General features: G+C 36.9%; 1 protein-coding gene across 2 annotated transcripts in view; it reads right to left on the bottom strand.

Moving 5' to 3' along the window:
* The window catches only part of LOC113230215 (syndecan-like), a 577,230-nt gene extending 550,814 nt beyond the window's left edge, over window positions 1-26,416 (bottom strand). The window contains exon 1 of one of the 2 annotated variants that reach the window (XM_026464034.1): window positions 26,151-26,416. In XM_026464034.1, coding sequence (XP_026319819.1) covers window positions 26,151-26,216 — 66 coding nt within the window. In that variant the 5' untranslated portion in view covers window positions 26,217-26,416. The remainder of the gene's footprint in view (window positions 1-26,150) is intronic. The other variant, XM_026464033.1, reaches the window with a different exon arrangement.
* Between the last annotated feature and the right edge of the window lie 469 nt (window positions 26,417-26,885).

Genomic DNA, 26,885 nt, shown 5'->3' with positions numbered 1-26,885 from the left:
AGTTGAGACACACATAAGTGACACTATCATCGTGTCTAAATATTTGACATGAGCCCGTTTGTAATTTCGCATCCTTAAAAAGAAAGAAAAATGGTCATAAAAATTTTAAGTATGGTTGCAGGTTAATTGGGAAGTTGTTCCTAGAAACAACCAGTCCCCTCGACGGAGGAACTTATAGCCTCAAATTACGTTTTTATACGAAGACTGACATACTGGCAAAGGTATAGAATCAATCAAAAATATACTCAAACAATGAAATTCCTTACTAATATCACTACAATTTAGAAAAGTTATGTATGAATCGGTCACTAATAAATAAGGACGGACCCAAACATTTAAACAAGAAAAAAATTACGTGATGCTTTGACAGCTCCACGCACATAGACACAGTTCCGTCGTCGCCGGAGTAACTGAAATGGCTGCCGGTAAAACGCATCACCTGACGCTTTAACGACGCGCTTCACATTTATTGCTATATATTTTCCTTACAAAGTTATTACTGTGAGAATAGCTTACCCCGGAAACTACCAGCCCCGGTCTCCCATACCTGTTTCTGCCGTCAAGCTGAGGTCCAATTCCACAATTATTTTTGAAACCGCTAGTCGTTGTAATTCCCTTGAGAATTCACTGAGAATATTGCACATTATGGTTATATTTGTTATTCTGCTAAAATCTAGTTGCAATAGCAGTTCAGTAAAGTGTCAGTGGAATAGCAGTGATGGCATTAATTCTTTCAATCACTAACGATCGACGACGCCTTAGGGCGCGTTCCCACTATGTCGTCTCGTTTTATTATCGTTGGACGACTGTCGTGTCTAGCCTGTTCCCATATCACGACTATCTGTCGTGGACGATTTCATATCGATGAACGACTGTCGTGACTAGCTGTTCCCACTGCAGTCGCTTGTATATTCTTTTGGAAGCCGGTAGTGTGTGTTCTCTCGAAATGGATGAAAACGAAATTTTAATAATGTATTACTTTTTAAAAATGCGGGAGAGGAAGCAAACAAAGAAAGAAAATATAACGTGACGTATAAAATAAAACATGACGACAATAGGAGCTGCGACAATCTGTCGTCAAGTTTTTATCGTCACGTTTTTTTATCGTCGGACGACTGTCGTTCTAGCTGTTCCCACTGTGACGACAGATGGTCGGTGTAACGATAAAAAAACGAAAGTTAATCGTGTCGTGCTATATGTGAACAACTTCATTAAAATATACAAGCCACGACACTGTAAACTGGACGACAATCTGTCGTCACGACATAGTGGGAACGCGCCCTTACTAAAACTACCAAACATATCTTTATTTTTATCTCATTTAATTATTCAAATTAAATATATATTATATTAGTAGACTACGTCGCCATTGATGAGGAGAATACCAAAAAATTACAATGGCAGTTGAATAATAGCTCGATGGCTACTCACTGACATGCCACTCTTAACTTTAACTCTCGTTAACTGCCTCCGGGGCCGAAAGTTTACCATGCCGGACTGCCCCACGCAGAGGTCCCAGGTTCGATTCCCGAGCCGGGAGAAATATTTGTATGGTCTACATTTATTTCTCTCGTGAGAATGTGTGTGTCCATGGCACCCGCGACACAGGGTTTCCCTAGTGGGCGCTATGTTTAGTGTGTGCATTATTATAACTTTTAGCAGAATACCAAACGCACAAAATCCTGCCTTTAACACTGTAGCGACATACAACTGCGATGATTTAAAATTAGCCGATTTGAGGCCCAGTAATGTGGGCATTACTGCGTTCTGGTTTAGAAGGGTAAGGCGGCTGTCGATATCATAAAAAAAGTGTTCATGTTTCCGTCGTATGGAAAGGTCGACCTTAGTGTACACATCTTAAAAATATGAAATCCCTTAAAAAGACCCAATTTTGTCTGAAAGAGGAAAACCAGCTGGTGGAGGTGGACAGTCTACCCCTCTCCCGGAAAAATATTCAAAATACAGTCGTTTCAATATTGGATACAAAGATAGAACAACACAAAGAAAAAATCCTTCGAACTGACTGGACTATAACCAGTGTCTATTGCCACACCGAACCATCGCTCTTACCAACTGAGCTCAAGTTTATTTAATAACATGATTGATGATCTCATTTGCATAACGGTCTTTACGTATGAAATTACCCATTTTGTACTAAAAATCGTGTTCATATCTTTTTAAATATATTTTTTAATATTAAGTAATTAACCAAAGTAATTGCCCTCGCGAAGAATGAAACTTTGCGAGCGCAATGACAATTTGTTAATGCCCCTAGCGTAAAAAGTCTGCGGAACGGGTCGCAACAAATTCACCAAAGGCATTTTGCTCTATCCCTCGGGTATTAAATTTTTCTGAATAAAATGTAAGCGGGTTGGTACAAAGTCCAAGGAGCTTGTATAATATCGTGAAGAAGAAGTTGAGAGGTACGGATATATTGGTCATCCCAAACACGATTGGCGGGCTACGATCTTCTTTTTTTTATAATACCAAATGAAGGGACGGACAAGTCGTGCGCCTGGTAGTAAGCGACACGCCTATCCCTGCAATACCGCTCATAGCTGTAAATTGCAAAGATCTTAGGTGCACTGCCACTGCACCCATCACCCTCAGACATAAGTTGACAAGTTCCATGTGGCTGTAATTTTACCAGTATTGATCGCGTACTGGGTGTCCCAAGGCTATGCGACACGCAGGCACGACTTAATGGACATATTATTTCATTTTTAAAAGTAAATACTACCATAGTTATAAAAAACGTAGCAGCTCGGTTTATACGTGTGTGTGCCCGCCGCCCGGGTACCGTGTACAGGTGTACACAATTGCATAATTTAGCTATCTACTCGCGTTGCTTATTGCTGGTCGTCTCACACGCCTTCATTATTACGCGATGTGTGCGTCCGTACATGGCACACGACTGTTGTGCACACATATAAGCCGCGCTGCTGCGTGTGAGTGGAGTTACCATACTTGTATTTTATGTATTTAATACTGTATCGAAAACTTTTAAAACGTTTCTTGTCTCATCTTGGAATAGAACCGACCAAATGTGAGAAAAAACACCCTTGTTTTTTTCATAAAAAGCCTTATTCTTACTATCGTATCGACGGCATACACTATAATGCTTGCCGTCGCGAAATGATTGGCCAATTGGCGAAGGTACTCGCCGATTGATGCCTAGGATGCGCCAGACGTACTGGAATGGAATTGTACGTCGTGCGGGGAGGCTCCTTCCGAGCACCGGTTATGACGTCGATCGAAAGGTCAATCAATTATAAGGATTAATTCCTTTTAAGTAAAACAAATGCAAAAAAATTAGGATGTTATACGTTCTACGGTATATATGCGTTTTATGTATGTTTTCGATTTCTTCTTCAAATGTGGACCGATTATGAAAATTCTTTTTTTGTTTGAAGGAGTGCACTCTCGTGGTGGTCCCATCATCATCAAGTCAGAATCTGGTGAGGGTATCCCATGGAAATTGAGAAAAATCCTGAAATTTTATAGGCATGTACTGACACGCCGATACGCTGATTACGTACCGATTTCTCCATTTATTGTGGACCGATTTTGAAAATTCTTTCTTTATTTGAAAGGGTATAGGATCCCTGATACCCACAAAGCTGTACCGGGTTCGTTTTGGCTATCACAAATAAAAGTCGACTTTTCACTTGATACAATACACGTAATCAACAAATCATCGTCACCACGACAACTTAAAAAAATTATATAAAATGTACAAAGGAGTCCGTAACAGTGCCATTGTCACCAAGAAGTCAGAACCTGATAAAGGGATCCCATGGAAATCGAAAAAAGCTGCTTCTCAACAAAAACAAAAAGTTACAATTATTAAACAATTGTTTTTTGATAAAAAAAAAACATCAAAGACATAGGATTCACTTCGTACAGAATAAGCTAATGCCAAATAGTAAGTATACTTTCTATTTGCATTGACATTCCGCAGTAATGTTCATCGACAACTTGGTAACTCCTTTGCATTGTTGTAGGAGTTTTCAACCTACAATGTAAATATTCGTAAGTCGGAATAGAAAATGTAATGCAGTACCAAGAATAGTCAATCGTGAGCTCTATTCGGAATAGAGATGATCCCCACAAAGCCGACGCTTGCATTTTAAACGGGGATCAAACGGACTTTTGAAAAAGGAATGAGATACGTTCGGATTTCATCGGGATTCATTGAAAAGACCGTTTTCGCATCTTCGAGTCGATTTTACTATATCTAATTGGTGATATTTCTTCCTCTAGACAACCATAAGTAACACAATTTCGACTGGAATAATTTATTAGCATAGTTTAGTTACTGGAGTAATTAATAGCATGACGACCTTCGTGGTCGAGTAGCTTGCGCACCGGTTTTCATGGTGTCGCCATCTCTGAGGTCCCGGGTTCGATCCGCGGCCGGGTCATTAAAGAAAAGCTTTTCTAACTTTAGTACATTGTCTCGGGTCTGGGTGTTTGTGGTACCGTCGTTGTTTCCGATTTCCATAACTCAAGTGTTTTAGCTACTTTGGGATCGGAGCAACGTATGTTATGTTGTCTAATATTTCTAATATTTAAATTTAAAAAATAGTTTTTATATTTAATGTAGTTCAGAAAACTACAATTGCATGTTGAAAAAATTTGAAAACTTTGTACGCCAACGAGCGGTACACAATTATTCAAAATGTTTTTTGTAACGCCTTTATAATCTGTGTGTATATACCATATACCATTTTCTTTTTAACCAACTTTTTTTGTGTGAATGTTTCGCGAAAACTCCGACAATTGTGAACTGATTTCGATGATTATTTTTTTGTTGAAAAGGGGGTATTTCAGTAAAAGTCCCATTCAAATTTTAAGAAGATATTCTTACCTTTAGGTTGACAAATGAGGGAATGAATCCAGTTTATTGAATTTCACCCACTTTCCGTTATACGATTTCAACCAAACTGGGCACATTCGTGTAATTCCAATGAGAGTAATTTGTTATAGTGACCTAGAGCTGATCTTTTGATGGAAATGGCAGACAAATGAGAGGAAGTGTATGGTAACTACCTTAAGATAGGAATCATAATATTCGTTTTGACGAGGATTTCCATATGCGTTTTAGTTATCGTTGAAGAGACGACAGTAACGAACACAGCGTAAGCAGAGCTAACTTTTGAAGTCCGTTTTCTTTTTTTTTTAAAAAAATATAATTACCAATATTTAAGTAAGGCCCACCAGAGGTCAATCAATTGAGGCGCTACCCAGACTTCGTTTTTTGTGCACTATTAAAGACTCGATACCACCTCAGCTCGAATCAATTTTTTTCCCGTAGGTACTAATACGGTCTATTTTGCTTGGGTCGAGCAGCAACGAGAGCAAAGGCTTTATTTCAGAATTTATTTTTTTACAGACAAAATTAAAACCATTTGAAAAATGTATATTATAGTATTCGGGTTCTATTTAGTTCAGCTGATATAAAAAAAAACATTGCTATATGTTAAGTTCCCATTGAATACGGCGGTTTTCTTATAAAATTTCGAGGTAAGTTTGTTTTGTGTTTTTTTTCTACCGTGAAAATTTTTAAGCATGATTATTATACGGTGCAAAAACACGATTTCTAAAAATTTTCACGTATTTTCAGTGCATATCCTGAATTGTACTATATATTTTTTCAAAGTAATTGATTCATCACTTCACTGCTATGCGGAATCAACCAAAGCCATTTGAGCTTGAATAGAATCTGAAGCACTATTCGCTTTAGTATAAGATTTCAGATGGTGGCGTTCCACGCATATACCTACAAGTTTCTATATTACCCAATAGTAAAGGATGACTCAATAACAAACCAGCAACAAGTTTGTCAAGGCAAATATCTTAACAATAAAATGCGCTCCAATAAAGCGACCTACGCGTCTAAGGCCTGAGGTCACGACGTATTTCTTCCTCAAACTGACCTCCAGAAGTCCTACTGTAGAGGATTTCGTACTATGAGACGGATGCATCCAGTTAAGATCTATTGCGCTGGACACAACAAACTAAATGGACCTATTTGGTTTGACGTACCTATATACGGGCAGGGAATGTTTAACTTCACAATTTTGGAGGGACGGTAGCAACTATACATTAAATTAAATTAAATAGGATTTTATTCATCGAATACACACACATGTACATAGAAAATCACATGATATTATGTACCAATAAATTATGAGCTATGAGTGATGAATAGGACGATGCCTCAGCGTAGTGCAGTTTTTACAGTCTCCGCCTGTGTTCTCTGCCGGACATAATTTTGAACAAAAGGTCTATAACAAAGCAAACATCGTTAATCTAACTTAAATCAAACTATGTAACGGAGCGTTAGTTCCGAACGACGCCGCTAGATGACATTGATCACTTTGAAGCTATTTCTAAAACGCGGTGTTAAGATTTTCCCTCGGCACTATAAGTAAAGTATGTATTATTGATTCAGACAATCATGACGTACGCCAGCGCCGCATTCGCTCAGGCAAATCCCGCGCTTATACACCGCCTGCAAGCTCTTCAAAATAGGTTCATGCGCAACGCTAACCTCCATATAAATTTACATCTCCCCACAATAGCCCGCCCAATTCATGAAACAGGCATCGAGGAAATACTTCGACTCTGCTCCTCACCATCCCAACTCCCTCGTGGTGGCTGCATCCAACTACGACCCCCTCAAGGAACACCCCCACCGCGTACGTAGGACCCGGTCGGCCAAGGGAAGTCCTCAACGACCCTGACGACCCTATTAGTCTCGCAACTTTGAAGGCCAACCAGATCGCTAATCAGTCCCGTCCCTCATGCACCAACAGTCCTCGCCGGCGAGATCGCAGGGCCCCTCATTTCAGCACGTATAATGGTAGACTTCCGCCAGATGGGCGTGCTATGGGAGCACGCTCTTCTGGCGGAAGTCTTCAGTAGCGCCCTGAGACGAGGTCCGTGCCCACTTGGGCGCCCTCAGGCCCGCTACTTAGTTTTAAGTTTAGTTTATAGTTTATTTTACGGGTTATGAGCCTTCAGCTCGCCCTTTTCTTCCGGTGGCGCAGTCAAGGCCATCAGCGGCCAACTGCAAAGTGTCCTTCAAAAAAAAATTGTTGATTCGGGATTTTGTGTACGGCTCACGCTGGACCACATTGGATATTTACTGCGTACAAGAGCCTACCGGACCTCCCGTTACGCCTTTTGTGTACTGCCACCAATAAAGTTCCGCTAGTTTGTTTGTTTATTAACCGCGTTTTTTTTTTCTTTCACTGACGAAACCAACCTGTAGCTTATATCTGAAACTGCGCCTGTCACCCTGAGACGTAAGTTCACAAATCTCGTATATCTGTAATTTCACCAGCAACTTTACTCTTTAATATCGGAACGCAGTAATGCTCACATTGTTTGGCCAATGGAAAATTGGAAATAGGTAAGGTGACTGTACTTCCTTGGACAAACTATTTCACAAGGTGCTCTATTGCTACTAAAATTCAATTACACTGCGTACATTTTTGTAAATAAAGGGATCCACAAATCCGATACGTTCTATTGCAATATGACGTCTTCATCATCAACCCATTTATACGTGAAATTGCTAGGCACGGATCTCCTTTCAGACGAGGGTTTAGGCCATAGTCCGCCACGCTGGCCCAATGCAGGTTGGGGACTTCACACGTTTTCCGAGCGTTGTGGACCTTCTTCGATCTCCTTCGACCTCCAAAGGTTTCATCACGATGTTTTCCTTCACCGAAAAGATCATGATACATTTCAAATTAAATTTCGCACATAAATTCCAAGAAACTCAGAGGTGCGAGCCCGGATTCGAACCCACGACCCTCTGCTTGAGAGGCAGTAAATCAAACCATTAGGCTACTACGGCTTCGTATAATTACTTTATTGATATAATAATTGACATTTATTTATCTACTAATCAGCACAAATAAATTCTTCCACACAGGTAAATAAAAAAATTGGCTCTCGGCATGTTGCGGTCAATAACAAATATTACCAGTGTAAATTCTCTATAACGAATGTTAATAACAAAAAAAGTCGACAATATCAACCGGGTAATTGTCTCTAGTCACACAGCACAGTGGCATTGTTATTACCAGTGTGCTCGGATGCGGTACGTATTAAAAATAACTTGTTGAAACAGAAGTTTAAGCGACAACACTTATCCGGAAGGATACAATATCAATACCACTGGGCTGAATATAGAGTTTCGCCGTCATTGATATTGCATTCTTCATTGATTGTCAAAGTTTTGACAATGGAATTTGCAGAAACAGCAGTTTAAACGGCAACACTGTTGAAAGTTTGACAGATATTTAGTAGAAACAAGGATGTTAGCGGCAACAAAGCCGGAAAGACGGTGTTAACGACAGAATACGGTTGGTTTTAAACCAGCATCCTTAAAAACCATGCATAGTATTCTTGAAGCAGACGACATAAAAATAAATGTATATTTTATGCTACATATTACAATTAAAATAAGATATAAATTGCAATACTCCGAGACGCAGAGAGAAATGCGCAGCGATGCTTCGAGGTCGTTCTCAGAGCATTGCAATTTATATCTTATTTCAATTGCTATAGCATAAAATACAGGTACATCGATAAGTTCTCTGCCGTTCCGTCCACCAGTTTACGCTAGTCGTAAAGTACTTGTCGATTGTTGCCCAAGGTTCGCCAAACGTACGGGAATGGAATGGTACGTCGTGTGGAGACGCTCCTTACGGCCCTTAGAGGGCATTAGAGTTTTACATAGTTTGGTTTTTACCGATTAAATATGCTTATTACTAAATTAATAGAGCATATGAAAGAGGTATAATTTATGTAATTAAAATCCTAACTATAAATTCTATTGTGCTTACTATATTTTACACCACATCTTTATCTTCGTCATGATATTTTACATATAAATCACATAGAAGATTTTCCCTTTAAAACGACGATAGAGTTTATAAATCATGTAAACACTATTAAACCCCGTAGTCTTATACGACGACAGTTTTAACATGCAAGGTCGATATCGGTTGTAAAAGTGACCCCGGCGAAATGCGGAGCAATTAACCTACTAATGTATGCCGAGACATTGCCAATGTTTTGCTAACCGGTTGAGTACCTTTAACAAACCGTTTTCACGACCAGATGGTTGTCAAAGGAGTATGTCAGTGGGGAAAAGATAGAATGCATTGCTTTAAACTGGGGTAAGTTTATTCAACAAAACAAAAAACATGTGAATGTGCAATATAATTATTAATACAAAGATCGAACGTTAAGAAATATTTCTTCGATACGCCTGGATTCAAACCAGCACCTTCCGCATACCGTGTCATAGATTTCTCACAGATGGCGTTACGGAAAAGTCATTAAAAACGACAAAGATCTGCAACCCGCACAGAGTTATCATCGTTTGGAGCGAACGCACGTAACACACATATTCAACATAGCCCTACACTAGGAAAACCACAAATTACACTCAAACTCACGAGAGAAATAAATGTAGATCATGCAAATATTGCATGCCCGGGAATCGAACCTGGGACCTCTGCGTGGCAGTCCGGCATGGTAACCGTCCAGCCACAGAGGCAGTTTAAATTCTGTCTATTTATTCTTATCTATTTAAATATTTTTATTATTGTACGAAAAATTTAATAGAAAAAAACGATGAATTACTATAATTTTAATTTTATACTATAATTTTAATATAATTTTATATTTTAATTAACTATAATTTGAACATTGAACAAAAATTGTTGTTTACGATGTTAATAATATAGTACTGTAGGGTTGTTAATAATGATATTAAAGACATAGTCTATAAAGACATAGCCTTGTATAAGTTGAATTATGATTTCAGCCACCAGCTATTTAATAAAATACAAAAATAATTAAATATTTAGTCCATTTATATCTCTGTATTATTTATTGTAATAAAACTAAGAATGTTACGGGTAGCCGCAATTGACAACTATTGACGACGTGCAAAAAGAACCCCTTATGGTGGCGACGCGTTGATTTTGCTGATAATATGTAGGCTAATTTAATTAGCTGCGGGACCTTTGTAAGCCAAAGAAGCTACAGTCCTGAGAACTTACTTGCGATCCGTTAATTGAGGACGTAATTTTGCAATAATAATAATAAAAAATATGTCCAACAAAAACAAAATGGTGCTCAAAAATGCCCTACGGACTTTAGCTTAACTCCGACTCCAACGTAAGTCCATTTACAAATGAAAATACATCTCTTTCACAAGGAAAATATAACTAAAACATCAACTTTCATATTTACTTAGGAAATTAAACTATTTTACCGGATTTAAATCGCGTATATTTGACCCATCAACCGTGACCATGGGACCTGTAAAGGGTCCGAAACGTCGATTGTTTGAAAAAACAAATATACGCGATTTAAATCCGGAAAAATAGTTTCATTTCCTATGTGTAACAATCGCGAAAACCTAAGAGCTTTTCATATTTACTATTATTATATTTTTCTACATTTTATCTATTTGTTTGAGAATATCTGTGTTTAAATTATTTATTTATTTATTTATTTTAAACACTAAGAATATTACAAAAATATATATACATCACACCCTTAAACCTACATTGGTTTGTCCGGGTGCTGCACGTTCTCCTAAGAGAGATTCATTCTAATAAGAGCAGCGTGAGAAAGACAATAAGCCAAACAAAATGCAAATGACAGTTATTTAGATACAAAGTGTCAGGTTGAACAGATCATGCATAATTTTAAAGTGCGCTCTCGTTTCAATTTATGTTCTATGAGATTGTTGGTAAATCTTTGGAATGTACATATATATTATTATCTTTGACAACCGCAGTGGCCCTTTTGTAAAGATGTGTGTGATTTGGCATTATCATGATGAAAATACCTTTACGCTTCACCAGCTCTGGGCCTTTTTTGTGAATTTTATACTTAAAACTTTCCTACTTATTTTTAAAATGCACGCTTCAATATTATTTTTAACATGACCACAGACAATATAACATTTAGAAGAAAAAAATTTTCTTTGTTTAAATTTAGCTGGTGGCAAAATTCGAACGGATTTATTGGCCAACCGATTATCATTCGTTCATATCATTCATTTATAAAATTATCTCAGTTTTTATTCCACGTCCTTGGTATTGAGTAGCTTGTATTATGTATGGTATGTATGTTATAATGCCACACCATAATGAAGAAATGATGTCGTGTTTTATGAGACATTCGTGTATAAGGACACACGATTCAGAGCGAGCTGCAAAGCTGATGTTTGTGTAAAACGGAAAAGATTATGATTTAAGTTTCAGCTCATAATGGCGTATTGTCTGCCGTTTTTGTTGGTAATGAGGGAGCGACGTGTATTACGTGGGCAAGTCCATTAAGATTGTAATAGTCCGGTCTAAATAAGGACATAAACGAGACAATATTTTTTTTATGATATCAAATGACGAGACGAACAAGTCGTGCTCCTAGTGGTAGGCGACACGCCTATCCATTGCAGTTGCAGAGCTACACATCTGTGTGGCTGTGACTGTCTCTGCGCCTGTGACATAAAGCTGGCAAGTCCTTGTGCTTGTAGTTTCACCAACACATGATATTCACATTGCTGCTTGGCGACAAAAATAAATCAATACCTTCAATGAACACAATGGTAAATTAATTTGTTTGCCATTTTCTGTTATTTTTGTAAACGCCTGTTTATTTACTAATATTATTATTTATTAATATTATGCTTCCCGAGTTCTGTAAAAAAAATTAGGTAAGTAACAAAAAACAAAATTCGAAAGAAAACTAAAAACCAATTTTGTGAAAAAATAGAGATACAAAAAACAAAATTCGAAATTAAAAAAAACTAATTTTATGAAAAAAAATAAAGATACGTAAAACAAAATAAAAACAGAACAGGTCCAAAAATTAAGTTGACTTAGTTCATTGAAGGTATCGAAATATGGTGGCAGTCATTGACCTACGGCAGTAGATGCTTCTTCTAGACGAACTGAAGACTTCACCAACAAAAAATATTTGTATTGTGTTCTTAGGTTTTCGCGATTGTTACACATAGGAAATTAAACTATATTTTTCTATCTACATAGCATATATTTCTTTTTTCAAATTAACCAACTTTTAGGGCCCCCGATCACGGCTGAAAAAAATATAGTCTCATCTAGCCATATCTACCATATTATGCAAAAGATAATGCTATTAATTAAATTTTTATTGAATTGATATTCAATTATTTTTTGTGAAATTACTCCATTAGTTTGTTATAATTATTAATACAAATAAATAAATAATAATGCTATTATTTAAATCTCAAAAGTAACCATACACAGAAAACAAATGAAACTACCACCTTGGCCGAAAGGTTATCATGCTCGATTGCCACGCAGAGATCCTGAGTTCAATTCCCAGGCCTGGAAAAATATGTGTATGACCCACATGTATTTCTCACGTGAGTTTGGTTGTAATTTGTGGTTGTCTATGTGTGTATCCATGCCACCCGCGATATAGGGTTTCCCTCATAGTCCGGAGCTAAGAGTGTGTGCGTTGTTTGTTGTTTCTTTGATTAAAAATCTTAAGGTCATGTTAAAGCCATTATTTTCAAAGAGAGCAACATTTAAACTTATGTAGATCAGGTATTTAACGGACTATAGATATGTAAACTTATCACAAGGCAATGAGTTTCGTTTGTGCAACCCTTATTGCAAGAAATTACAAATCAAACTATTCTGTCGTCACTTACGCCCAATACCTACTCACGTTTAAAGTTTAACCTTAACTCCAAACAGGAAAGATATTTCCAATAACCCCTTGAACCTTTATGTAGTTGAGGGCACAAGATGGTAGGGCGAGACGTAATTTCAGTTTCCTAAAATACTAATATTTGTTACGATCTAACAAAGGAAATCGTTGAAGTGATGCGTTTATTTTTTTCATTTTATAATATCAAGTGAAGGGACGAACTAGTCGTGCGCCTGATGGTAAGCTACACGCCTGTCCATAACAGTTGCAATGCCACTCAGAGCTTTAAATTGCAAAGATCTGAGGGGCACTATCACTGCGCCCGTCACCCTGAGACATAAATTGACAAGTCCCATGTGCCTGTAATTTCACCAGCACCCTTACCCTTCAAAACCGGAATACAGTAATGCTGACATATTGCTTGGCGGCAGAAATGGATAAGGTGGCAGTACTACTGCCTGGACGAACTGTTTCACAAGGAGATCTACTGCTACCAAAATCGACTTTTTCAACCCGTCGGTTGATATAATTACAAAAGTACAGAATGTTAAATATCAGTTCTACTATTTTATGTTTTTAAAAACGATAACAAGCATCGGGCATTGGCTAGTCTTGAATAGGTTCTAAGTTTAGAGCAACGTATAAGTTATTTTGGTTTCTGTCTGCCTCTATCCGCTCAAAACCTGTTTCAAAACAACGCCTACGGATTCAATAGAAACGGCGGGCCATGTCAGTAACATTAATGGAATCGAAAACTGTTCGAAGTATAGCAATGTAAAGGCTTTGAAATTAGTTTAGGGACCTTTCCTTGTGTATGTTTCACTGCAGGGCATGGGTCTCAGGCTAGGGTCCAGACTACTGTCGACCGCAACCCTGGGAACTTTACCAGTCTTTGATGAATAATTTGAACCTTCTGCGATGTGCAGGTTTTATCAGGATGTTTTCCTTAAGACTCGTCGGTACCGGGAATGAAACCTAGGATACAGAAACCTTTTCACGACTAAGGTACCTAATGTTGTACAATAAAAAAGCTGTCAATAACAATAAGAAATATTAAAATCTGTACGTGTAGACGACGTCGGTGGCTCACCTGCTAAAACCGTAGCGTTAGCGCTAGATGAGGTCCCGGGTTCGAATCCCCGGCAGGATCAATTTGGAAACATACTTTTCTGTGCCACGGTGTTAAATTCATTGCTTTGGTACTCATAGTATAGGGGATTTCCTTGTTTGAGTTTAATATGTGTATTAAACACGTATTCTTTGTGCCTTCAGTTAATTATTATCTTATAGTTATTCTGTAATTTTTTTTTTTGTTTTTTATGATCCCAGTGTGCAATATTTTGTATTGTATTATATTTGAGAACAGGCAATTGGTGTGTTTATTATATTTACGAACGGGCACAGTATCATTATTTATAAAAAGCAAAAATAATGTAATCCAAAACAAATTCTAAAATTATAATCCATTATCTCGTAGGTACTTCGTATAATTAATAAATTCGCATTTACTTTTATTAATCTGATAACGAGTTTTCATCAAGTATTTAATACACTTTCTTATCTAATTTACACTCCCATCATTGCCTTGAACAACGTACACTACGCAATCTACACATTGTTTTTGCTGTTGTTTGCACGACGTCCTGCTACTTCGAAGGTAATAACTGAAAATCTTTAACATCCTACATTTTTGAAGCAGTAGAACTCCCTGTGAAAAAGTTTATCCAGTGAAGTACTACCTGACCACCTTGCCTATTTCTGCCGCCAAACAGTAATGTAAGCATTACTAACGCATGGCATCATGCGACTTTTAATTAATTTCAAGCAGTAAAATTACTTCCAGAAATCCGGAATTATTAACAATTATTACATTTGGCGGTTTTAACAACTCTATGTCACACCTTGTATCTATATGTAGACATTTATCTACTCGTTTGGAACACCAAATTCCGAACATTGATTATAATGACTAAATGTTTAACCATCAAAAGAAAACATTATGGTCCTCTTTTAAAAAAGTTAGCAATCGTTGAAAAGATTGTGTAATACTTATTTTGAGAGTTAATAAAATACATGAATGACGTTACTACTTGCCAATGATTATACCTATTAATTTTTGTCTATTCATTACTTAATTACATTCAGTTTTATAATATCACTTAACACAAACAAAATCTTAATTATTACTATGTTCATTATAGTATTTTAAAAATGATAATGCCTCTTACAATACAGAGCTGACTATCCACAAGTACATCTTCAGGTAGAGTTGTAAAAACGGTACCTTGATATTAACTCTTATGTAAGCGGAATAAGGTACACGACTACAATAATCTTGGAGCATCGAGAATCGCTGCACCAAGTCAAACAAAGTCTGGTCAAAAATGGAACAAAAACTCCGGTAACAATAGGGTGGGTCGCACGGCCTATTTTCACACGTTGCCATGCTGTGTGGTAAGTAGTTGTAAAAAAGTAAAGACGTAAGATCACATCGTAAGGCAGGAAGGACCTAATAGGGCAAAGACGTCAGTGGAACTAACATCGGTCAAAAAACAATATACGATAGCTAGTGTTGTAAAAAATGGTTTTTTCTGAGGAAAAGAAAACAATGAAAAAAAAACGTTTTATTTTCTGAAAGTGTGAAAATAAAAATATCACAAGGGCATATTATATTTTTTTTTAGATTTAATTTAATTAAAACATAAATTAATAAATGGGCAACACTCACTGACGTTTATATCTATGGGCGGAAAATTCTTCAATAAAAAATCCCCAATCCGTTGTTTAATTTATAAATTAACTGAATTTAGTGCAATACAACGAACTCTTTGTTGTTGTGGAGTGATCACTAAAATGCAAATTTATATTTAATTTTACAGTATTCATAAAGTAAAATAATAACAGTTAGTGAATTATTTAATTTCGGTTATTTTATATTACTTTAAAAAAATACATTTTAGAAAAACAAACGAGCGTGCTATTTTTCTTCATATTCTTTTTTCAAAAATATGAAAATAACTTTTTTTCAGTAATGGCGGCGGTGACCCGCCCTAATTTACGCGATACACGAATGTCTGTACAAAAGATATCGACGATGAAATAAAAGAAAACTAACCGTTATTCGTTTGGCAGCAAAAGATTTCAACGAGATCTTATTATATCTAGTTCTTATTTTTGACACTTTTTGTGATCGGCAAAGGATAAAATGAAAACAACATGTTAAACCATATAGATTTTAAGACTTTCGTGGTTATTCACTAAATGATTATCACTAATATCAGGTTTCTTACCACGGTATGACTTCTTTTTATTTTCCCGATATTTCGGAACGGTTGCACGCTCTATCGTCACGGGTTGACTGGACGGCGGCAGATGACAGCTTTAAGAGCAGATATATCTGTCTACCCTCTTGCGCTATCGACGACTACCTTCATCGCGATTTGTTGTGGCGTTACCATTGTCACTCACTTTTTTCACACAAACCACACTCACTGTATCCACACGCGAAACTGAACTCGAGGTGTTTTTGTTTTTATTCTGCACGCACTAAGGACCGGATTCCATGCTCTGGACAGTTTAAAACCATCATCACGGGTAAATGTTTTGTACTTCGTGATCTCGATTGTGTGTAATAGGGTGCCACCTAGTGATGCTGAAACCTTACGTTAAGACGTGGCTGTAGCCTTACGACACGCTCGTCTACCACCAAAAAACATGAGTACTCAGGAACTGATGGCTGTAAAAGAGCTTAGGGCTAATACAACAATTATAGTACTGAAGGCAGACAAGGGAAACGCCACTGTGATTATGGACGTTGAAGAATACGACCGTAAAATAAAAGCTTTACTGGAGGATGGCATGACATACAAACATGTAACATACAACCCGACTGCCAGAGCGAAACGACAGACGGATGCCATTATTACTGAATGTAGGAGCGCTATCCCAGTTGATATTGAAAAACAACTATTACGTCCATGTGTCTTCCAACCGCCTTATGGTTTGCCAAAGATCCACAAAACTAACGTACCATTACGACCAATAATGAGTCAGATAGACTCATCCACGTTTGAATTGGCAAAATATGTGTATCGTACACTAACACCTCTAGTAGGCACAACGAACTCCTTTGTGAAGGAGTCCAGGCATTTCATTGAGATCCTAAACAATACCACAGTTAACGAGAATGAGACAATGGTTAGTTATGACGTTGAGTCTCTTTTCACAAACGTACCAATAAAGGAGTGCATCGACGTTATCAAAGTGAAACTTCAAGAAAATAACATCCAATGGAGATTGCTCAATTACTTGAACATTGCTTAAACACGAGCTACTTCCTGTACAATGGCCAATACTACCTTCAGATTGATGGTGTAGCGATGGGCAGTCCCGTTGCTCCCGTTGTTGCCAACATTTGGATGGAACACTATGAACACGCCGCCATTCTGTCAGCACCATCAACAATAAAATTATGGAAGAGGTATGTTGATGACGTGTTTTGCATAATGGAAGGAAAGGAGCAACATGTACAAAATTATTTAGCACGTCCTAACAATACCCATAACAAAATGAAGTTCACTTGCGAAATTGAGAAAAAACGCGCGTGCATTTTTGGATGTATTGGTCAAAGACCGACAAGACGGTTCACTCGGTCATTCTGTGTACAGAAAACCAACTCACACGGACTAATATTTACATACCACTTCACATCATCACCCAAAACACCTACATTCGGTCGTCAGGTCATTAACCAATAGAGCTTATGATCTTTGTGATGCACACCACCTACCATAGGAACAGGAGCACGTTAAGATGGTTTTGTGACAGAATGGATACAAAATAAAAACATTTAAACCAATACACAAAAGGAAGAAGCAAATTGACGTACAGAGACTACCAGTTTTTCTGCCTTATGTACAAGAGGTGGCAGATAAAATAGCCAGGTTGCTAAGGAAGTTTTCCATAAAAACTGTTTTCATCCCCTTAACCAAAATAGGAAAAATGTTACGTTCACCAAAAGACCACCTTCCTTTATAAACACCGGGTGTCTATAAAGTGAACTACAGTTCTGGGAGCTCGTATATCGGTCAGACTAAACGAACAATTGTCGATCGTATGAAGGAACACATCCGAGCAGTAAAAAACAATGATGCACAGAAGTCGGCTATAGCACAACATCTCACACAGACTGACACTAAACACTGGATCGAGTTGCATAGCCCCCAGGTACTCTCGACAGAACGCCACTACATAACACGGTTGGTATGAGAAGCTATCGAGATCACGAAGTACAAAATATTTAACCGTTTCAGTTTCGCGTGTGGATACAGTGAGTGTGGTTTGTGAAGTGAGTGACAATGGTAACGCCACAACAAATTGCGATGAAGGTAGTCGTCGACAGCGCAAGAGGGTAGACAGATATGTCTGCTCTTAAAGCTGTCATCTGCCGCCGTCCAGTCAACCCGTGATCATGGAGCGTGCAACCGTTCCGAAATATCGGGAAAATGAAAAGAAGTCATACCGAGGTAAGAAACCTGATATTAGTGATAATCATTTAACATGTTAAGCCTTCAACCACAACTTTATTTTATTACTGTTTAGACAAGCGTGAACAAACTATGTTAACGTATATTCATTGTACACGTTGCCTTTCTGATAAATGTACGTAATCAAAACAAGATAAAGCCTAATCGTGAAAATGTGACGATAAGAAAATCAAAATAAACGTTTTCCGCTCATAAACATCACGACCAGGGCCAGTTTTTTTACTGATTTTCAACATTCTTATCTTGATTGCAGCATTCAGAATTAATCAGTCAATCTAATTTAAAATATGACAGTTTATACAAAAGTTAATATATGCACCCACTTTTATGCATAATTGTAAATGCCTGTCCTTAAACAGGATAATAAAAATCAATAAACAGCTGATTAAAATAAATATATGTTTATACATTATCATATTATTATATCACCTACAATGGGTAAAGTCATTTCCATTTCATTTTGTTGGTCACAAGGAATTTGCTTTTTAAGCAAAAAAAAAGATCAGGGGAAGGAATCTTTATAACCTTAACCTTTATAACTAGAGAATGCAATACCGGGATCCCGCACCAATTTTGTGGGATTGATACCGCATGTAAAATAACCGGGATTCCGCGGTATTACGCATAAATAGATTAAATGTTTTGATCGGTGCACTTGAATCGCGTTTACATTAGTCGTTTGCGTAAAAAATGTTCCGGGTGCATATACTCCTTTTATGTCCATGTAATAAAGACTTGGCAAGAGTTGATGTTGTGTGTAAGACAGTAGAAGTACTGTTTGAAGGTGGAAAATTCGCAGATAGCGAAATGCATCTAGAGTAAATCGATAATTAAAATGGGATTAAAATAGGGTGTTCCATTTAAGAATTGTATGTCCATTTAGTGACAAAATGTAAAATTTGTACCAAGTCAAAATATTTGGAAGATTTATTTAACAATCTCTCTAGGTCTTAATTTAATGCCCTTGTAGTTCAGTTAACAAAAAAACTATTATGATATACATATCTTCAGTTTGCCTATACCGCAACAATGACGGTTATTTCTACCAACGTGGAAGCGCAGCGAGCCTTTTCCGCTAAAGGTACCTAGTTTGTAAGGTCAGGAGCAGTTTAGCGGATAATACTAGGTATTAATACTTTATTGTTTTGCGCAGTTACTTCCAAAATAATACTTAAATTTACCTTATAGTATACCTAAATTGCGATTGATCTCAATAAAGATCTCAAAGAGTTTCAGCATTTTGCGGGGTCCAGCAAATACCAGATGCGATCAGAAACTTTCAATCCTGCAAATACCGGAACTGGGATTATCCTGCATTTCCTATTTATAACCTTTTAGCAAAATAAGCGTTTTAATTAAGTATACCACATAGTGTAAAATATTATTGTGTTTCAATTAAACAGCTTGCTCCTGAACGTTTTATAGTTCTATCAGCTGCTTACTATCACGCCGCAGGTCCGGAACCCGACTGCAAGCCCGACAGTGCACTCTCTTTTATTTCCATTGACGGGGCATTCTTTTTTATCTAGCTCTCAAGTCGTTACGCGCTCTGACAAATTTCGTTTAACAACTTTAAGGGAATTAAACATTATTGCATTGTTTGTAAGAAATGAAGTGAAATTGAAATTTCAAAATCGGCTGTCGATTTTCGCTTTTCAATTTTAGAAAATTTGAATTTAGAATATCGAATTTCAAATTTGAAATTTTCAATTATTCATGTAACAGTTATACACCGAGTATATAACCAGAAATAGAGACGAAATAATAAATAAGGGCCATCCATCCCTGGTAACTCATCAGGTAAATGGGCCTTATATCATTTTTAAATATCAACTTTCGTTTGCGCTGAAATCACAAATTAGAAAACTGAAATAGTATAGCGCCAGCAACTGACCTGTGTGTACGTCTCCGTATATTCCAAAAATATTCTGTATTTATTGTAATAAAGATAATATATCTAACCATGGGGGCTGTTCCTTTCGGTGGTGTGGGAAAATCAGCAAAACATCTAATTACAAAACAAACGGAATCTCATTTCATCGGTAATTAAATATGTAATTTTGCAATTTTCGTCGATTATAGCAAAGCTCAAGTTAAACTGGTCGTTTTAATGTGAAACAATTGACGACACCCGTCAATTATTTCTAATTCGGGCTGGCCAATTGGAGCGCAGTTGGCACAGTAATGATTTGGCAGAATAGTTTTCAAACAAATTAAATGCCATTTCTTCTGCATTTCTGGTTATGCACTCGATGCAGTTATAAAAATTATACGACAAGCGGTTAGTTAAAAAATTAGATAAACAACTTAAAACACAATAACTATTACAATGATACCAGTGTGGCACACTCTAACATATGAAGACTTAAAATGTATTAATTAATGATCTTGGTGTGAACAAAAGTCTATTTAGTAAAAGCAACCCCTAGAGTTTCTTGCTTAGATATTTTTCTTAGGGAAATCTACCTTTCGAATAAGTATTCAGTATTTAATCGACGACGATCTCGAAATAAAGATAAATATTTATATGAATTACACGAGTGCGTTTTGATAAATCCGTGACCTTGAGAAGAAAAAAACTTTTTTTTATTATGTTTTTTTCTACCTTGGTTGAAGTAACCCATCAAACAATATTTTTTGTGAAACTGAAAAATAAGCCGCCGTTTCAGCACTTTCAACTATCATTTCCTCATGATTCAAATGGTGCCAAATCTAGTGATACGGCGGTGTGGCATTAGTTCGTCAAGTTTCGACAAGTTTTGATGTTCTGATTGCAGTTGAGAAACGAAGTACTCGAAATTCCGTTTTCTCAGAGTTTTCTTCATCTTCAAAAAATATATAGACCTCACCAATTTTCTTATTTATTTTTTTTTTATTTCGCCACTATTTTTAAAAAATAGCATCAGTTGCTTAATAAGTAGTTCGAAATTAAGAAATAAATTCCGGAAAAAGTTTTTATTTAACCAGACACGTATTTATCAAACCACCCTCGAAGTATAATTATATTTTACAGCTAAATTTATTTCCATTTAGTTCCATATAAAATACGCTTATACTCTATATCAGGACTGGTTGTTGATTGTTTAAAGGCCATTTACACCTCTCTCAATAGAGTATTGACGATGGATAGCTAATTATAGCATTGGTAACATAAAAATAGAACAACCAGTTAGACCTTTACTATTTAATATATTACTGCGCGCAAATAACTCATTCAAGAGTTCAGACCAGTCAACCAGCACGCAAATATTATTTTCCATTAGTGTAATTACGTAATTTAAGTATGTGTGGACTAAATGATCAACTAAAAACAATTTTTATCTGGCAAAAACATTGAAATACATCGTACTAAATGTTCGTATGCAAAACACACATCTTGTAAAGTGAATAGTTTTCCAGATTTAACTTTCACTTTTTACTTTATTTCTTTACAAAGTTCGATTTCGTGATAATTATCAATGATAATCACGAAAATTATCCTAATAAATATACCTTGATAATTGTGTCTATATTTATAAAATTAATTGGAGCAACTTAATGCACTCGCTATCAATATCGTGCCATGTGTTTGTATCACAGACGTATCAAATGTGTGTCAAATGTCGATGTAAAAAAATCGTGTGTACATATCGGATAATTATCACAATAAAACTATCAAAGTATAAATTACGAAAAACTGTGATAATTGTGAACCCTATTTCGTAACAAAATACACGAGCCAAAACCTATGCTACATATTATTTTTTCACAATTATCATATCATAATTTAAGTAGCCTAAGCAGACATCAAAGTGTTTCTAAGTGAATTATCGGTCAGTTGAGAATGGAATTGAATTCACGGAGTGGAACCAATTGCTTTGGCGGTTCCTTTTATAACTTGATACTTGATAGTTCCTGCATTCCTAACAAGCCTCTCACCTTCACACTTTAGATTTAGAGCGTTAGTACTCTTTTAGAAAGAATGCTCGTTGTTGCCTTCAGTGAGTTTCTAGAATTCCCGTTGAAAATTTAATTAAATACCATTCCCTCTGTTTCGCTGTGTTTCAGAAACAATTTGACTTGAGAATTCGATACTTGAAGCTATTTTGGAAACGATCTCTTCTAATTAGCAACTGTTCTGAACGTTCTGGGCGGTGACCCAGAAGGCGAAGAACTTTATACTAAAAATTATATATTACGGTTACCTATCAGTAGTCCGAAATGACATTTGCCAGAAATTACGTTTAGTCGAAATTTCATAACCTCGAAAGTAATTTTGAGAGGAAAATGTTTTTTCTTTTAAACCTAACTTAACATATAACTAACCGAACCTAATCATGTCTTTGCAATAAACATACAATATATCCTAAAAGAACAACTGTTTCGTTATAATTCAGTGTAATGAAGAGTCGAACAAACGTTATTTCGGACAAAAAAAAATTCGACTTTGTGATAGGTTATAAAATTGGGTGATAAAAATCCGTATACAAATATTTATTAGAAAGAGTAACCCCTAGACTTTCTTGCTCATTCTTATAGGCTTTACGAATGAACAGTGGAGTTTATTCAATATTACTATTTGAAGTGTATTTTGCGTACATATGAAATAAAGATTATTTTAGTTTGAGTTTGAAGATCTAACTCTGATGTATGATATAATGAAATCACAAAGTATTTTGAAATGATAATTCGCAGATTCGTGGAGACCCATGTATAAATACAGGACGTGGAATTGGACGTAGTTAAACAAAAAGGATCCAATGCACATCAGTCACTTTCGAGATATGGCGGTTTGAAGTTTAAAAGTGTTTCTCACTCTTGTTCTATTTTCAAAACTTGTAATGTCATGTAACTCCAGAGATATTTATTTATGTTTATATGTTCGAGTATTACGGGCCCAGGGGGTCGATTCAGAACCTTACGAAAACTCAGATATCTTTTCATTTTTATTGTCAACAGCCGAATCGAACGGATTTTGTTCAATTTCATTAATTTATTTTAATGCAAGACTAATGCAATCCTAAATGTCGTGAAAATGTATATAAAAAGATTTTCATTTTTCTTGTAATCTATTTCACCGACTAACTCCGTAAACGCTGTTGGATAACAATATCGTATCGGAATCCGAATCGAACGTTTAGCTCAAACATTTTGAATAGCTCGGAAAGCATCCTTTGATTCGAGAGCGATATCCAACCGAACGATTCGATTAAAATATCGAAAAGTTCTGAATCTGGGTCCTGTTTCGCAAACTCAGTGTAAGTAGACTTCATAGACCTTAAAGATTGCAAGCATCGGTGTGACTAATACCATCTGTATCTGTTTGCTTGTACTATCGGTGTCTAGTGAATGAGTAATGGAGGCCAAAGTGCGGGAAGCCACGATCATGTTACTAAAAAGTTGGTAAGTTTTTTTAATTTATTTATTCATAAAAATCATCATATAATATAATGCGTTATTACGCACACACTCAATTCATCATTTAATAGCGCCTTTTTAATTTTACTTTGATTGTTTGCTTACTACTTAAATGACTTCCCCGCAAGAATCCCATGTCATTATACATATTATTATATTCGTGGCACTACATATTTATCAAGTCTACGCCCATGGTAATTGATTAATTTATTTAAATTTGTTTATTTAATTGATATAAATAGTATTTACCTTAGCAACTAAGACTCTACAAATAATATTTTAAGCTTTAATATAATTGCCCGATATTGCGCTTGAACGGTTAAACAAGGAATTTCGTTCAAAACGGGGTTACGAGGTTTTCCAATTTAGCCGACGATAAGTATATTGATTCTACAAGTTTTGAAAGTTTTGTTTACATTCTCCGACATGATCTGTCACCATGTTTTACTCGATCATTGGTAAGTAATAATTAGTAATATAATTTCCACATTATCCGGAAAGGCAGTGAAGTGGAGTTTCTCTGAAGGGCAAGATATGAAATCAGGTTATCCGACAGAGAACCAAGGCCGTCGTCATAGCTCGTGGAATAGGCAAGCTGGCCAAATCTATAGGGAAGCGAGTTCTAGAGTGGAGACCACGACACGCCCTCTGCCCAGAAGGAGTGACAATTTGCGAAAGGCTGCTGGCAGCAAATGGATGCTACAAACAGAACCGGACGAAATGGCGTGCATTAAGAGAGGCCATCCAGCAGTGGACTGCGATAGGTTGATGATGATGATGGTCAGCGATGGGGGTAATGCCGATAGTGGCCTATCCATAATACGTAAACTTGTAGTTTTGTTTGTGACAGAGAAACTACTATAAATATCTTCAAGAATTAGCGTACCTAGAGTGTATACAGTAAGATTTTTTTTTATTAAAAAATAAGTGCGCATTAAACTTCCATCTCACCTGATGGAAAGTGACGATGAAGTCGACGATGGAGCATACATACCTAAATAATGCCTATTCACTCTCGCCTTGGATAGGTCCAAGTTATAACATTCGGGAAACAAGTCTGCAGGCAGGGAATTCCACTCCATAGCCGTTCGCCATATAAACGTGGAAGCGTAACGCTTCGTGCGAATCTTTGGTCTATCCAACATAGGGATGGAACCCCATCCTACGTCTATTCCCCCGATGATGGAAAAATGATGATTTTTTTTTAACTGAGACAGTATAGGGAATTCCGAAACCATAGGAGATGCAGGGAAGCTGTCTTAACCTTAGGAACCATTAGGTCTTTTTTTGACTATGTCAAATTGTTGGTCAAACGTGAGTTGTCTATATTGACAATTTTTTTAAATGCTGATCGACTGTTCTATTAAGGATTGTTTCATTGTTTTGGAAGAAAAAATCGGAACAGCAGAAGTTGGTCAAATTTAATAAAATGTTTTTTTCATATATTACCATAATATATTGATTAAAAATATTTTTTTTAAATCACTACAATTCTTCTAAATACACTATCTTTGTGTTCTGTTCTATATTTTCGACGTAACTAACGATTACTTTACTACGATACTTGAAGTTAAAAGAACGTAAACATAGTCTATAAATCTCTGGTAATAAAAATAATAACACAGTATATGTTTGCCATAAATTATAAGGCATCGTAGATAACTAGCAAAACACGCATGTAGGTAAGTGGAACAGCTCGAATAGGTAATCTCTCGATATTGATTGATAAAACATAACTAATGCTTCGGTTACGCCATTGCGATGCTTAATAAAATGTTTTGAAGATGCACATTGTATGTAATACCTACCTATATTTTTTCTTTAATATTATACATAAGTCCACGTGAATAATAATGTAAGCAACGTTTATGTTCCTTGATAAAAATTCAAAAGAAATTGTTTTTAAAAAGGTGGTTTAAACACTGCCAGCTAGACACTTTTGATTCGATAGTAATACGACAAATAGAAAATAGTGCACTCTCGATTGTATGCCAACATGTTATATTAACCTATTTTAAACACTATTGTTTTTTTGTCATAAACAATGCTTTCTTGTGTGGTGCGAGGTTCACGGCAATGAATTCATTGGGTAATGCCAGCTTTCTCCCAGACGTGGGCGATACGCGCTCCCTTACAACCGGTTGCCCTATTCATGTTTACCCAGTTCTCGCATGGATACCAATAATCTACCGTGTCGGCCCCCCGATCAATGGGCATACTATAAACGAATGTTTACCTGCAGACTACTGCACATTCAAGGTGAGGCACAACAAACCACTCATTCAAACTACGCAAACTATAACACAACAAGTAACTAACTTGCTAATGTCATTCCATGTTGACATTGAAAGTTACGCAAGTAGCATGCATTTCTTGCCGTCTAGTCTAGACACCGTCAACCGGTTTCTGTAAGCACAATCCCTAACAAAAACCCGGTGAGAGTCGCATTTAAGACGGTCCCCTTACCTCTGTCGCTCGAACGTATCCTGCGAGGACTACACAAGACAGCCATAGGTATATCCTCAAATGCATCACAACAAATGTGAACTGGACCTGTCGCACCAACAGTGTAACACTACCACTACAATAACACAGCACAAAACAATTTGCTGTTATGTTATTCCACTAGCACCATACACACGGCCACAATAACACGAGAAACGACATGCGGCGTCGATTTGCGACGGTAGTAAACTGACGGACTGCCGCTTGGCGCTCCGTTCACGGCGTAGGGCGCGCGCCCCGCTCGGCGGTCGGCCCCACTCGCAGCTAACTTCGCTCGGAAGGGCGTTCGGTCGTCGCCCGTACGCGTAGGTATACCCGATGGTCGATGCAGCTATATTTCGCGTCACGCACTCCAATTTATTACATTCTCTCACCCGAGTGTTATGTGACTGCCTCCATAAATACAATTCCCTAATTCTCTGTGATCGAGTGACTGTTGCCCTGAAATCAGTGCCACACAAAGAAACATGCCGTTACCTATTGTACTTATGTGGGCACTTTGTTCTAAATTTGTACGCACAGTCGGACAGAAATACTATTTGCTAGGGCGACGACCGAGAATTCCTTTGAAGAACGTCAAAACAAACATGTCTAGAGATAGCGATGCGATGCTCCGGCTGTATATTCATTTCACTTATTACCCAATGCTCTGCATCCGTAAAGAGCGCATGAAAATTACAAAGAACAAATACGTAT

The sequence above is a fragment of the Hyposmocoma kahamanoa genome, unplaced genomic scaffold (genome assembly GCF_003589595.1).
Source record: "Hyposmocoma kahamanoa isolate Upper Pololo Valley unplaced genomic scaffold, ASM358959v1 63, whole genome shotgun sequence".
In the NCBI taxonomy this organism is placed as follows: Eukaryota; Metazoa; Arthropoda; class Insecta; order Lepidoptera; family Cosmopterigidae; genus Hyposmocoma; species Hyposmocoma kahamanoa.
The sequence above is the reverse complement of the archived record's forward strand: the minus strand, read 5'-3'. Positions and strand labels throughout refer to the sequence as shown.